Source organism: Sparus aurata, chromosome 12 (genome assembly GCF_900880675.1).
Source record: "Sparus aurata chromosome 12, fSpaAur1.1, whole genome shotgun sequence".
NCBI lineage: Eukaryota > Metazoa > Chordata > Actinopteri > Spariformes > Sparidae > Sparus > Sparus aurata.
Genome location: NC_044198.1, coordinates 20,243,496 through 20,257,591, shown reverse-complemented (window position 1 = coordinate 20,257,591; position 14,096 = coordinate 20,243,496). Strand labels below are relative to the sequence as shown.

The 14,096-nt window shown below is 41.5% G+C and overlaps 2 protein-coding genes across 6 annotated transcripts in view; both read left to right on the top strand.

Moving 5' to 3' along the window:
• col27a1a (collagen, type XXVII, alpha 1a) overlaps positions 1-7,084 on the top strand; it is a 76,258-nt gene extending 69,174 nt beyond the window's left edge. Inside the window, exons 42-61 of one of the 2 annotated variants that reach the window (XM_030436091.1) lie at positions 42-98; positions 204-257; positions 349-402; positions 520-573; positions 798-851; positions 1,380-1,487; positions 1,900-2,007; positions 2,137-2,244; positions 2,338-2,391; positions 2,807-2,869; positions 2,962-3,015; positions 3,095-3,130; positions 3,248-3,265; positions 3,376-3,411; positions 3,522-3,548; positions 3,658-3,708; positions 3,793-3,958; positions 4,050-4,159; positions 4,268-4,486; positions 4,604-7,084. In XM_030436091.1, the coding sequence (XP_030291951.1) occupies positions 42-98; positions 204-257; positions 349-402; positions 520-573; positions 798-851; positions 1,380-1,487; positions 1,900-2,007; positions 2,137-2,244; positions 2,338-2,391; positions 2,807-2,869; positions 2,962-3,015; positions 3,095-3,130; positions 3,248-3,265; positions 3,376-3,411; positions 3,522-3,548; positions 3,658-3,708; positions 3,793-3,958; positions 4,050-4,159; positions 4,268-4,486; positions 4,604-4,750 (1,578 nt within the window). In that variant the 3' untranslated portion in view covers positions 4,751-7,084. Of the gene's footprint in view, positions 1-41; positions 99-203; positions 258-348; positions 403-519; positions 574-797; positions 852-1,379; positions 1,488-1,899; positions 2,008-2,136; positions 2,245-2,337; positions 2,392-2,806; positions 2,870-2,961; positions 3,016-3,094; positions 3,131-3,247; positions 3,266-3,375; positions 3,412-3,521; positions 3,549-3,657; positions 3,709-3,789; positions 3,959-4,049; positions 4,160-4,267; positions 4,487-4,603 lie in introns of both variants that reach the window. The other variant, XM_030436090.1, reaches the window with a different exon arrangement.
• Positions 7,085-10,582: 3,498 nt separating this feature from the next.
• The window catches only part of cdk5rap2 (CDK5 regulatory subunit associated protein 2), a 33,862-nt gene continuing 30,348 nt past the window's right edge, over positions 10,583-14,096 (top strand). For 2 of the 4 annotated variants that reach the window (XM_030435362.1, XM_030435361.1), the window contains exon 1: positions 10,583-10,784. In XM_030435362.1, the coding sequence (XP_030291222.1) occupies positions 10,732-10,784 (53 nt within the window). In that variant the 5' untranslated portion in view covers positions 10,583-10,731. Of the gene's footprint in view, positions 10,785-10,818; positions 11,827-11,899; positions 12,013-14,096 lie in introns of those variants that run through there. The other 2 variants (XM_030435364.1, XM_030435365.1) reach the window with 2 other exon arrangements.

Genomic DNA, 14,096 nt, shown 5'->3' with positions numbered 1-14,096 from the left:
AATAAAATATCTAACATCATTGTCCTGATTTTCATTGACAGGGCGAGCAGGGAGATGATGGGAAAGTCGAGGGTCCTCCTGGTCCTCCAGGTGACATAGTAAGTCACACCCGACTTACTTTTCTCCCTTCTTCCATCCTTGGTGCTGTAATGTTGCAGAAATCAAATCATTTGCAGTTACTCATATATTTCATGTTTTATCAGGGTCGTCCAGGTGAAAGAGGAGAAAGAGGGGAATCAGGAGATCCAGGGTACAAAGTACGTGCAGAACCATAATCTCAGGTGATTTTAAAATGATTTATTTGGGTATTTGTGTTCATGAAGTCAATGTTCCGTCACTCTTTCACAGGGTCAGGTCGGTGTGGACGGAGAGAGAGGCCGACCTGGAGCTCCTGGACAACCTGTGAGTGTCGAAACGTGTGATTTCCACACACACTTCTGTCATTAAGTCTGCATAAACAACCGGCAGGCACACAGGTCGCCTTTATATGCTTTCATTAACCTAACTGGTCATTTTCAGGGGCAGCCTGGACCTCGTGGGCAACAAGGACCCAAAGGAGCCAAAGGAGATCAAGTAAGAATGTCACAATAAAAACATGTTGTGTGTTTGCTGTGAATGGTTGAGGGTGACTGAACTAAGATTCTAGAAGAGATACCCTGAGGGGGTAAAACTGCCATGCTGGTCACTAACTCACAGTTACTTCGATAAGATTGTAGGTCATTGATAGATGTGGGACAGTGATGATCAATAAAATTCCAGTTTCACCTCAAAAATGTTTTTAATCGCTCTCTCTTCAGGGTCAGAAAGGCAAAAAGGGTCAGCAAGGACAAAGAGGAACCAAAGGACCTGAGGTAACCAACTTTCTGTCTTTGCAAACTCTCTGCTAGAGCAGGACCGATACATTGGTCGGCCGATATTGGCATATCATAGATATATCGTGTCAGCTGATATACTCTGATATAAAAATGTTTGTTTACAGAACATGATGCAGAAAAAGTCATTTATAACAATTCAATTTGCAGTTAAATTTACTGTCTCAATGCACTGATGTAAATTTGGACAATAAGGTTCTTGATAAACTGTAAAATATCCTGCATACATGAAATACCTTGTGTTTGATAACCATATTTTAGGGATCACTGCAAAAAGATGTGTGTAAATCAGCCGATGTTTTGATTTTGGAAATTTTTTTTAACCCCCTGTAAAAACCACAGGCTCTGCTCTCAGCTTTTAAAACTCTTGGAGATGGGGCATAAACAAAATGCATGTATACATTAAGCTAAACAGGGCAAATTGGTAGTTCTAATTCACTCGAATGAAGATAGATCATAAAAGATGCCAGTAACACAGATTTCTGATAAGTCCTCCCTTCTTTTCAGGGTGGGGGTGGTCTTCCTGGTCCCAGAGGTGTGGTGGGCCGAGAGGGACAGGAGGGTGTGCCTGGAGTGGATGGAGTCCCAGGAAAGGACGGCAGTAGAGGCATGCCGGTGAGAGAACCAAAGAAATCTCATGTTCATTAACCTCAGCTTTGTCAACATGCCCTTGACACTCATGCAAAATGTAGATGTGTTGGACAGAACAACCAACACCTTGATGAATGTGCTTTGTTTAGAGACATACCTGTATAGAGTGAGAATACCAGGTTTGTCCCGAAGCTGGTGCTAGAGGAGGGCCAGTCTTGTCTTGAAGCACAAGATGGTTTATCCCCTGGGAACCATGAATGTAATTAGCAGATGAGATCTAATTTGTTAAGAGTTGACATCTTGACCTGTGAGTTGCTTGAACAAAACTTAAAGTGCCCAAAGAGGAAAGATGTCAAGATGTGAAACAGTTGGACAGACAATCAGTTAAGGATGGTTCTCATTCATCTCGCTTTCTTGCTTTTATGACTCTATCTAGGGAGAGCATGGTGATGATGGCGAGACCGGTCTTCCTGGAAAAGCTGGCTCACGTGGCAAAACTGGTGTTCCAGGACTCCCAGGAGACCAGGGGGGCATTGGACCAAAGGTAGGAGGGAAATGTAGAATCTTATTCAGGTTAACAATCCATGAAAAAGTAGAATGACTGTAATGAAATGCCACTGAGAGGGCAAAGTAGAGTGTTAGATATAATTTGATCACTCAATCGTCCATCCAGGGTGAGCAGGGTCTTCGAGGACAGACCGGAACTTCAGGGAAAAGAGGCTTCAGAGGTGGAATGGGACTCCCAGGGTCACAAGGGGACCAAGGACCTAAAGGACAACCTGTGAGTGTCAGACACAGATACATACTTACTAAGACTTGATCAATATGATTTCATGACATTCTGTTTCTGATTATTGACTAAATTCTTTCTCAGGGTGATCCTGGGGAATCAGGATTTCCAGGAATTCTGGGAGCTTTTGGACCAAGGGTATGTTCATTACCAAAAAACAGCACATCTCCCACAAACACACGATCCTAATACTCGATCCTAATACTTCACTTTTAAAAAGTTCCCTCCTTGTAATATGGCCCATTCTACTGTACATTGACTAACTCTATGAATCACACATTTAATCCCAAATTCTGATGATAAATTTTCTCAAGCCTGCTGAAGCTGACCAATCAGAGCAGAGTGTTCTTGTTAGGAGGGGGATCTTAAAGAGACAGGCACTAAAACAGAGCGTTCAGACGGAGGGTGAATAGAGGCACTGCAGCAGTGGACTATATGAGACAAATATATGTATTTTGAAGACACCCAAAGCAAGCGTACAGACCTGATGAAGTGAACTTTTAACAGGAGTGTGTGATGAGTGTGTATAAATAAGCACCTCTGCTGTTTCCAGGGGCCTCCAGGAGACTTTGGGTCAAAGGGCATCAGAGGACCAAAGGGGCCGCAGGGTGAAATGGCAAGTAGACCCATGATCTACACAACGCTGCTGATAAAATGCTCTGAAGCTCACATTTAATTCCTCTTCTCCTCACTGTTTCTCTCCATCAGGGCAGAGGAGGAGTTGGTGGCCCAGTGGGAATTATTGGTCCCAATGGAAGCGCAGTACGTATTATAACTGATGAGCTTTAACATTTCTCACTCTCTAATCTACACACAACTGACTGTGTGTGTTACTTTACAGGGTCCCAGAGGAGAGAAAGGCAATCGTGGCGAGACTGTAAGTTCTCACTTCATGTATTCCTTCTCAGTTTTTTGCACTTTGTTTACATTGTCCATTGTGAAAATATTTGATATGATGGCTTAAAATACGTCTTTGTGTTCTCTCCCTGAACAGGGGTTGCAAGGACCAAGGGTATGTTTGCACAACATCGTCTCTGTCTCTTCTGTTGCCATGTGTATTCAACTGTGGATGCTTGATCGACTTCGTAAAACCTCATTTGGCATGTTTTTTCGTTTTATTAGGGATCTCCTGGACCTCGTGGACCCCCTGGACTTCCAGTAAGTTTGCACTTTTATAGGTTTAACCAAAACCAATAAAAGTTTCATAGGTCGGGTAATCACAATTTCGGTTTCGTGATTCATTGTCTAAATACCTCTTTTCTTCTTAGGGTCGCCCCGGTATCCCTCTGTCATTTGTAAGTCATGTTATGTTTGCTACTTTCATTAAATCCAATATGGCTGAACAAATATATTGTAATGTGTACACCAACACTGGTTTAATAAGATTTTCTTATTTTGCTGCAGAGAGAAGATGGTGTGTTGTTCATGGATTCACACATCCCACTTAGGACTGAGGTCGGTAGTGTAATGGCATCACCATCTTTCTGTATTATGTCTTCATATTTTGCAAAGCTCATCATTTTGTCTGTCCCCCAGAAGAAGCCGGTAATGGATCTGCCAATGCTGGACCAGGGTGCAGAGATCTATAAGACCCTCCACTACCTCAGTAACCTGATCCAGAGCCTGAAGAACCCACTGGGCACTCGGGACAATCCCGCCCGCATCTGCAGGGACCTGCACAGCTGTGAACAGAAGTTAAATGATGGTGAGGATGCGCATCTTGGGTAGGAGAAAGCGATGGTAAGAAATGTAATGTTTGAATAGAGAAATAATCCAGAATGTGTTTACACTTTCAGGCACTTATTGGATTGACCCCAACCTGGGCTGCTCGTCAGATACAATAGAAGTCTCCTGCAACTTTACAGGAGGTGGACAGACTTGCCTAAAACCAATAACAGCATCCAAGGTAACTAAGACATAATAACACGTCACAATGTCATCAACGAAGAATGAACATTACACATGAGCACATACCAGACTTGTTAACAAGCGCCTGTTATGTCTGTTTGAGCAGCCAACAATCAGCGTTGGCCGTGTCCAGTTGAACTTCGTCCACCTGCTGAGCTCAGAGGCAGTGCAGCACGTCGTCATCCACTGCCTGAACTTCTCCATTTGGAGGTCAGCTGAGGATCAACCGGCTGACCAGGGGTCTGTGAGGTTCAAGGCCTGGAGCGGGGAGGTGTTCGAGGTGGGAGGAGAGCTCGAGCCAGAAGTCCTAGAAGACTCCTGCTGGGTAAGACATGATGACTTTTGCCCTTTAGTTGGCGTCTATCTTCACTCTCAGACTTGTTGTCCTGCTTGTCTTGTTCATGTTGTGGACTGAATAATGTCATGTGCATCTGTGTTCCAGGTAAAAGATGGTCGCTGGCACCAGACCCATTTTGTGTTCCACTCCCTGGATCCCACCCTGCTCCCTGTGGTTGACGTCTTCAACCTCCCCGACACCTCTCCTGGCTCACATTACCATTTAGAAGTAGGTCCTGTTTGCTTCCTGTGAGGGTTGTGGTGTAAGTCGTCTGGCGGTGGAGGGATGGATCATCACCCTTAGGTGACACCCTCTTGCAGGCGTGGAGATCGGAGCAGTCTCCTCCAATCCAAGCGAGTACAAGCCTCCCCTCCAAACAGATCCTGCTTCAACTCCCATTGGACTGCAGACACAGAGGGAGGAAGCACACGGAGCTGGGGGGACACAGAAGAGCTGAGGTGGAGCAGGGGAGTTCTTGCACTATTAGCTTCTTCACGCTCTCCAAGAAGGATCTCCATATGTACGCCTGCTTGGAGAAAAAAAAAGGCTCTATGCCACACATTCTCTCTAGAACATTGCTAAGTGAAGGGAGACCAAGGCCAAGTTAATCAGCGGACATTAGAGTAACTTATTTTTTTAACTGTATACAGTCTGTATACTGTGTGTACTTTTATTTTGGAAATACCAGGAATTCAATTCTGTTAGAAGAGAGGAGTTAAAGTAATTGGGATCAGTTAAATGTACATATATAAGTATGCTTATTATTAACTTTTATACATGTATATCTTATGTAAAGAAATAATCTTCAAGTGCAATAGAAAATGAGAAGATAATTTGATATTTTAAACTTATATGGAAGGATTTTTCAGGGGTGCCATTTTTATTTGCTATCGGTGCTCGTCTCCTCGTGATCTTGCCCGTGTGAATGAATCCAGAGGCAAACTGAGGAGAGGTCACATCTGTATTTTACTGGTGCTCCAAATGGGAAACTTTCACTTTCCTCTCTTATGCGGGAAAAAACCTGGTGGCACTCAGTCAGCTCTCAGTAACGTCTGAAGCCACAAACTGATGCACGCAAGCCGTCCAACATGGAGAGTCAGTGCATTAAATACTTATTTGCTATACTTACTATTCTTACATTATTGAACCGGATGCCACTGATGATTAGGGGGAATATCTGCAGTTGTGGAGATTAGAGGTCAGAGTAAAGAAAAGGGTATGGAGCTCTAGTTCTCAGTAGTGTTTTATTAATTTCTCTACAACTGTGGAGTGTGAAATCAGGCATCCTTCTTTCCTTACTTATGATTAAAGACAGGAGGTTAATAATTATTATTTGCTCAGCACCACACGGGACCAGGAGTCTCTTCTTCTACCCCACTTACAGTAGACAGACTACAGGTACAGAGGAGAACTGAGCCACAGGAGAGAGGAGAGTGGGTCCATGAATCCAAAAACTACCCCCCCTCCCCTTCTTCTGTCCCATCCTCTCTCTTTTAATGCATGGTGCTAGTAAGTAAGTTATCTAAGGTGCTAACCATAGTGCTGTAATTACACCACTTTGCTCAAATATTCTGATGTTTATAGTGCATGCTTTGCTTAGATGAATTTTTAAAAAAGTCTGTATAATATATTGCCATAGCTTCCATAGTGCACTATAATGGTAATATCCCATCCAAAAGGACATAGTAAGCCGTCTCTTCTTTATTGTTCAACGCTGCATTTTACAGAGATGCTTATTTTCAATTTGAAAAGAAATTTTAAACACCAAAAAAACAGATTCCTCGTTTTTGTATCCAGTATAAATCACAGGGTCTGAAGTATTGTTTAAGAATAAAGATTCCTTTTTCTCTGTACAAAGCCCCCCAACAGCTGTATGTAATATTTTTTAGAAACACAAGTAGTTGAGATAGTTCTAATTAAATAAAAAGTTTCTTCGTTGTAGCTGGACACAAGTGTGTATAATTGTGCAAACCTTGCTGTATACAGTGGATCCCCTCTTGCTAATTTAATGTTATTTAATGTTGTTACCGTGGTTGCAGACTGAGCAAATTTCTGTTGGTTGAAGCAATACTACTCTTTCTGACAACTTTATATATCAGTTCGCCCAACTGGTCTTGGAGTTTATAGATTTTTTTATGTGTAAATTTGGGGCTCCAGAGAACAAATTTATTGCAATGTTAATTATCTTTTATTTTTTTAATTTTTTTTTTTTTTTTTTGCTTTATGTTGTTTTTTTTCCTCTATGATAATAACCAACCATGTACTGTACCAGGACTCTGTGCTATACTATAACTTGTGTTTTAAAGAAATTATGCAAATATGTGAAAAATGTTTCTTCTTTTTTTGTAAATCTGTTGTAGACATTTAAAAAAAACGAGCTAAGAATACCTCACATTTGTACACATGACTCGGAGCAAAAGATTTTCTGTTGCCTTTTTAATAATTAAAGCCTGTTTGGAAAATATCAGCCAAATACAGTAAGTCATCAAACTCTGAGCGAGACCATTTCTGGTGCCAACATCCTTTATCTGTCTACTGTTTATTCATTGTTCAGTGTCCATTTGTTCAATAAATACTTTCAATTTGTGTGTGGATTGTTACTTTACAACTATTTGATAAGCTGGAATACCCACAAAAAATAAAATAAATTACAGACAGTTTAACTCTCCTGTTGTCTTCGGGTCAAAAATGACCCGGAACTGTGTTTATCAGTGGAGAAAACGCCTTGAATGTTGTTTTTTAAACTTGAAATTTTATGACTTTTCCAACATTAGAAAAAGGGAAATATTGCCTTTATTCATATTTCCATCGAAGCTGTACACACACACACCACACACACACACACACACACAGAGTGCTGATTGATCTCAGTGTAGGTGTACAGTCACCTTTCCACGACGCCATACACAACTTTCAAAGGTCAAAGTTCAAACAGTTTCACACACAACCATCAAGGCCCTGTTTACTAACACTTCTACATTCAGAGTGTAAACGTGCTGCAGGTGAAAGAACCCTCAGTTCTCTCTGTGCTGCAGCACACAGGTCTGGGACCAGCGGGTGAAGCGGCTGCTTGTTCTCCTGTAGTGGTCGTGGTCGCCCTCTCAGGTCGCCTTGTTGGTTTACGTTGTTCATATTTGACTATTGTTGGAAGCGCCTTCAGTAAATTGCATTCAAAACCATTTTCTGTGCATTTGTGACATTTTCTTGGGCTATACAAGTACTATCTCTTGATAAAAAAAAAAAATATATATATATATTAGGGCTGTCAAAGTTAACGCGTTAATAACGCAGAAGAAGCAGCAGGGTTGGCGGTTCGGGAAAAACACGGTGGACTGAAAAGTGAGGAAATTGAGAAAGGACTTACCGTAAAATACCAAATAATAGCCGGGGGGTTTAGTTGTTTCAATCACTTAACAGACCAAAAGGCAATTTGGGACAGGCGTTTAATTCCTTCCTCACAATAATCCTGGATGAAAATGTCACAAACTTCTCCAGCTTCTCGGTGAATTCTCTGGCATCCTCCTGTAAGTGAAGTTGTTGCGGCGGAGGAAACGATTCAGCCAACCAGCACTCGCTGCAAACTCCTCATCTCTGCTGTCACTCACGGTGGCGGACATTTGTTTCTCCATCACCCTGATCATTTTGTGGGACACTCTCTCATGGCGTGCCCGTTTGCTGATAACTCATCCCCGCATGTTTATCTCAGGCTCCTCGCTAGCCTTCTTCCTTCCTCCAGCAGGCAGCCTGGTCCTGTTGCTGTCCTCCTCGGACAGACGCTCAAGCTCCGTTTCTCTCACTCTCTTCTGGTCGACAGAGAAACATCTAGCGGCTGCTTCTCCCGAGTTTTCCTCTGCATATTTTACGACAGAAAGTTTGAATTTCAAGTGGTACTTTTTATTGTTTTGCTGCACCGGAGCCATGGTGATCATCAGTGTGATACTGACTGACAGAAAGCAGCACACTGCATGAAAAAGGCGAAGAAGAAAAACGTGCAGTGTCAGTGGACAGGTCTTCTTCCTTAATTTTTAAAAAATAAAAAATTAGACCCGACATTTATTTGGAACCGGCGGTTATTTACCAAAATATACATCTGCACCGGCGTTTAAAGGGACCCTGTGGATAATTGAAACCCGTATATTATTTGGTCATTTACGGTATGAACGGCAAACTACTTTCAAAACAGCCAGATGGTTCGGTCGATAGGACAAAAGTTATCTGCATGTACTATCGACATGAAATGAGTTACCATCGAAGTACATTGAGTCTCAAATATCAGTTGCAAGCCAAACACACGGCAGATGCAGAGAGCCCCCCGCCAAAAGCAGACAACAAAAAAGGCCTTTTATTTCCTGCATGATTTGAAGTGTTGAAAAAAAATTTTCATAATGCAAGCATATTTGCCCTTTCTTATGTTGTTAAAAGTATTAAGCACATTAAAAAATACATCAAGGTACATTTAGAACAGAAAAAAATGTGCAAAAAAAATTGCGATTAATTTGCGATTAATCGCGAGTTAACTATGGACAAAATGCGATTAATCGCGATTAAAAAAATTAATCGTTTGACAGCCCTAATATATATATATATATATTGTTTACCACCTTTGCAGTATCAATCAATCAAATCAGCTGTCCTTCTCTACACCTGTTTCAAAAGTAAGGCGGGGCAGAGTTGCTTTAAATTAGATTGCACCTAGAATGTGTACCACGTGAGCACAGCAAACCCAAAGCAAAAACTCTCATGCCAGTTTGACTAGATTTTGAAACAGAGCTAACCTAACCTAACACTGCGGGGCCCTAGGCTGATTTTATACTGTAATGGTGCAAATCCCGTCACAAATCCACAATTAATAAAATGACCGCATACCTCATAGTACAATGAGGTTTTTGGGGCCTCTTGGAGTCCGAGGCCAGGAGTAGTCAGCCCACATTGCTCGGCCTGCTTGGGTTGAACCAGTTAAGATGAAAAGGGAGTGGTGGGTGTTTCAGATGAACTCATAATGATAGTCATCACTGTGTGTTTGCCTCGGACACCAGTGTCACATCCATGAGTGCGTGTCTGTATCTGAATGCAGACTGATCACACAAGCATATCTGCTTAGAAACATCAGATTGGTGAAGGCAAAACTCACATGCTGCATCTAAAGGAAGAGCAAAAAAAACCTCCATCATGGTTCATTTGGAGTTCATTTTGAAACTTCACTAGATCCGGGCTGAAATTAAGAGTTACACCGCTTGATGTCGCTGTTGTTTTCTGAATGACTTTCATGCGCGGTTGAACCAGCTGGTTACAGGTTGCAGATGTTTCCTGAGCTTGGCTAAATAGGTGAACACCCAGACAGACAGTAGTCGTTACTGTTTACTGGATATCTACTAAATGCTATAATTAGTTTTTCAGAGGAGCCAACGTTAATTACTCAGAGCAACACACCCAACACACTCGCCACACACATACAAATTATCCTTAAAAATACTCTTTGATGAAAATGTCAACACACCATTAAGTTTTGCACTGCTTTAGCTATAAATCCTTTTTATTTACGTATATTTTGTTGAGTATGCATGACTATAACAGGGCACAGATGTATGCCCCTCTATTCTAAGCAATGTAATTATGCAGTTTATCTATACTTTATATCGTGATGATGTTTATAAGTCGAGGAGATATGGATGCATGGGCCCGTTAAATAGAATCACGTCATTTTCTCTTAAAAGTGTGTAGTCAGAGGCGGTAACATGAGTTCATGGCAGGAGCAAATTCTTCATCGGACAGCGACTTTATTTTTGAGCTTCCATGCCCCGCCCCCAAATGTTTGTTTTGGCCAATCACTTGGTCCCAGTATCCACCCAGTTTCATGCTGCATTTCCTCTACTCGAAATTCTGATGTTTCAATCGGAAACAATAAACCTGCATTCAAGTATCGTTTTGAACAAATAACTAGCTAGAATTTACAATAATGATGACATATAGTCTGTGTTTATGTAGCTTTACATCCTCATATTCCTCTTTTTACGCCACACACTGTCGTGTTGCAGTCAACAAGGCAAATATTTCCAACACAGCCTGAATGCCTCACCAGTTTCCAACGTGCACAATGGTGACGTTTACCATATCATGATGGCGGTAGCCTGGACTATTTTGAATTCCGTCCCGCTTTTCGAAGTTTACGCTCCGTTTGATCTGTAAAATGCCTTATTATTCTGGAGAGCACACTAAATAACTCAACCGGTGTCATGGATTCCGTCGTGGGGGACGATGTGACGCTCCCCGTGGACATCAACGGGAGGTAAACCCACCAACAAAAGCTAGCGAGCTGGCTAACGCTAGCTTGTAAGGGCACTGCTGTACGTTGTAGCTAACACAGTTAATCCGAAAGCAATAACTAGTTACCGCTACGCGGGCCATGACTATTAACTGGAACAACGCAGAAGCACTCGAGTTGTCATGTAACTTATATGATATAACATTTGCGCTGTACTGAATTAGCCACCACTGGTAATTAGCTTTCTGTCTCATAAGGAATCAACTAACGACAGAAAGCTAGCTGTTTGTCTTGTTTATTTTCCAGGTTGTAAATTAGTAGGTCAACTGACATCTGGATGTCACACATCGAATTGATCTGTGAAAATTAACATTAAACGCTAACATAACGATTTAATAACAGCTAGCTAACTTACGAGCTGTAACATCGGTTTCGACGGTGTAGTAGATTACTTTGGGGAAAAAACTGAAGTTACTCTCGTGAGCTAACCTGGTAATAAGTTAGTAGTTAGCTAACGTTACATTGAAAGTGATCAATAGGTTGCTCCTGGATCCGCAGCAACGTATTTGACTGACTACTAGATGGATGTATCACACTTTAGTACACGAATAATGTCAGCGTTTTAATCAAGATTGGCAACATCCTTACATTGAAGATAAAAACAGTTTCACGCAGCCTCAAAAATGTGGAAAAACAAGAAAAACTGGGGGCCAGAGCACACTGATTTATACTGCACTAAGACACCAAAAGTGCAGTGCAAACATTGGTACGCTAAGCCTGCCATGCTTCAACTAGCAGTAGTTATTTCCGTTATAAATCATATTCGGCTCATTGGTTGTCGCCGTGATATTGCTGCGATCGGTAGGTCGGCTTGTGTTGACCTGTCATTGTGATAGCGAAAGAAAGCGGAAATTATCAGAGGCAGTCCTTTTTTTTCAGAGGGGGTTCAGCCTGCAAGCAGCAGCGGCGACGTCTCCCCCTGCACTCTCTGCACAAACTGAGGAGTTAACATGACGTTTTTATGTCTTTCTCATCCTGCGTGACACCAGAGAAGAGAGTGACTGTGGTAGGTGAACTGTGAGTTATTATCTGTCGCTGGATGGGCTTCGCTAGTCTGTAGCTCCCTCTGCTCCACTGGAAAAAAAAAAAAAAGAAGCTAGATATAGCACCCTTGTGTTCAAGTTTGTAGCGTCCTTTTTGAAAGTGACCTAGCCCCGCCGCGTCCTCCTGCTTACAAGCGGTCATCCAGGTGGTAAGCGTGCCTCAGTAATCCAAGACGTTAGCTGATATGTGTGGTGTGAATTACTTATTCTGTAATTCTGAAACCTGATTCACATTGCTCTTTTAGTTTATACATCTCTTCAGTTATTGTTGTTTGGTGTTTTTTTTTTTTTCCATTTACTGCTGTCAGTGATATTCTGGTTCCATGTTTGTATCTGGCAGCTGAACAAAAATGAGAAGAAAAAGAGGAAGTCAGTGTTTACAGGCTCCGACAGTGTTTCCACTGGGTGCTGGGCCGGAGGGGTGTCTACAAGTGCAGCACTGACAAAACATCTGTCGGTGTCAATACCACTGACAGATTTGTTTCAGTGTCATCGATTCTTTATGAGAGAGTTTTCATCTGCGGTGGTTTCTATGGAAGCTGTGTTCGTGTGTTTGTGTTCGGAGCTTTTGCTGTTATCATGGCTTCTGCTGCTGAGTGCTTCCTCTCCATTAACACAGGAAGGGGTTGCTTGGCATGTGAAACCTCAGTGATGCAACAATTGACAGCGTATTTTTATGGAAAGTCAGGTTTTTGGAGAGGATTATCATGCTTCTGCTGTTCACATTCTTCATCCTGTGCTTTCCACTGTGTCACATATGTGATGTAGGACCGCTCTGACATTAAATACACAAACAAACACTCTGAAGTTAAAGCAGCCTTAGGTCTTTTTTTCTTGTTGTTGTCTGTTTGTCTTTGTGTCATCTTTTCTCTACTGTAATCTAGTGTGTTATTTTAATGCCGTGTTGGTTAACGTTGTAGTATAAAGGTTAGGGTTCGTGCCAAAGCAGAACAACGATGGGGAAGAGACATGTCTTTATGGTTTATGGTTGCAGCCTGACACTAGAAACTCATAATGAAATGTATGTCTAGTGTACATATTCATATATGTATATAGTTCCCAGAGCCACAGAGCCATATTCATGTGATTCATATGAGGGCTGGGCAATAGGCGGATATCACTGTTTATGATTATAATGATACGAGACTCTGCATCATCTTAGGTTTTGGATATTGTTAGATCATGATATGACGTAAGTGTCGTCCTTCCCTGAAAAATCATGTAACTTGCTGAATTTACCGGACTGTTGCTTGTTCTTATCCCCTGCTTTACGTCATTATATCCACATTACTGACAGTTATTTTTTTTTTAAAAGCTCCGTGTTATTGGCAGCTTGTCAAATTCACACTCTACGCTGCCGTTGGCTGACACTGTGCTGAGGGAGTGTTGAGTTTATTTACTAACGGGCTATAACCTGTTGAGGTACAAAATGGCTAAGGGCTAGCATCGTTAGCATCTAAATCCAAGAACTATCCCTGCAACAGTATTGTGTAGACATCTTTGATATAACATCAAAACTCTTATTTCTTCACATCCGGTTGATAAGTTAAATTTTTGAGGATTTATAACTGAAATTGTTACATATTACATCTTTAAAGTACCAATAGTCATTATTACATTTTGTTACAGTATCAATATCGAGGTATTCTCTCAAAAATATTGTGATATTTGATTTTGTTGCTCAGTCCTAGCATTGATGAAGGTTTGTGAAAATATCTCAAAGTATCGATATAATTATTGTATATTGCAATTTGACATTCAAATATTGCAATATTGTTTCAAGCACATATTGCCCAGCACTGATATGATACAAAACATCTAACAGTCATGGTATTATTTTGAAAGGGTCTCAAGTGATGATGACAACAAGCCAGACAATAAACCAGACCTGTTTTACGAAAATGTAATTTGCACTTCTTCCTGTATGTATATATATTTATCATTTTGTGAGAAAATGTTGTTTTCTTACAATGCTTAGCTTAAGTACAATCTGATATGAACAAACCATGCTGGCGCCGTAAAGCTTCATTAAGGGAATAAACCAGAGAAGCAACAGAGGGACTGTGCTCCCAGTGCCAGGGGAGGTATGGGAGGAAGTTGTTCAATGCTAGACAATATATTATTAGACACAAGGGTCAGGGTTGAGGAACATGAGCTTGGGACCAAGTAGTTCATGTTTTCGTTGTTGTTCATGTATCCGTCTGAAAGCCAGATATGTCAGGAGAATTTCACG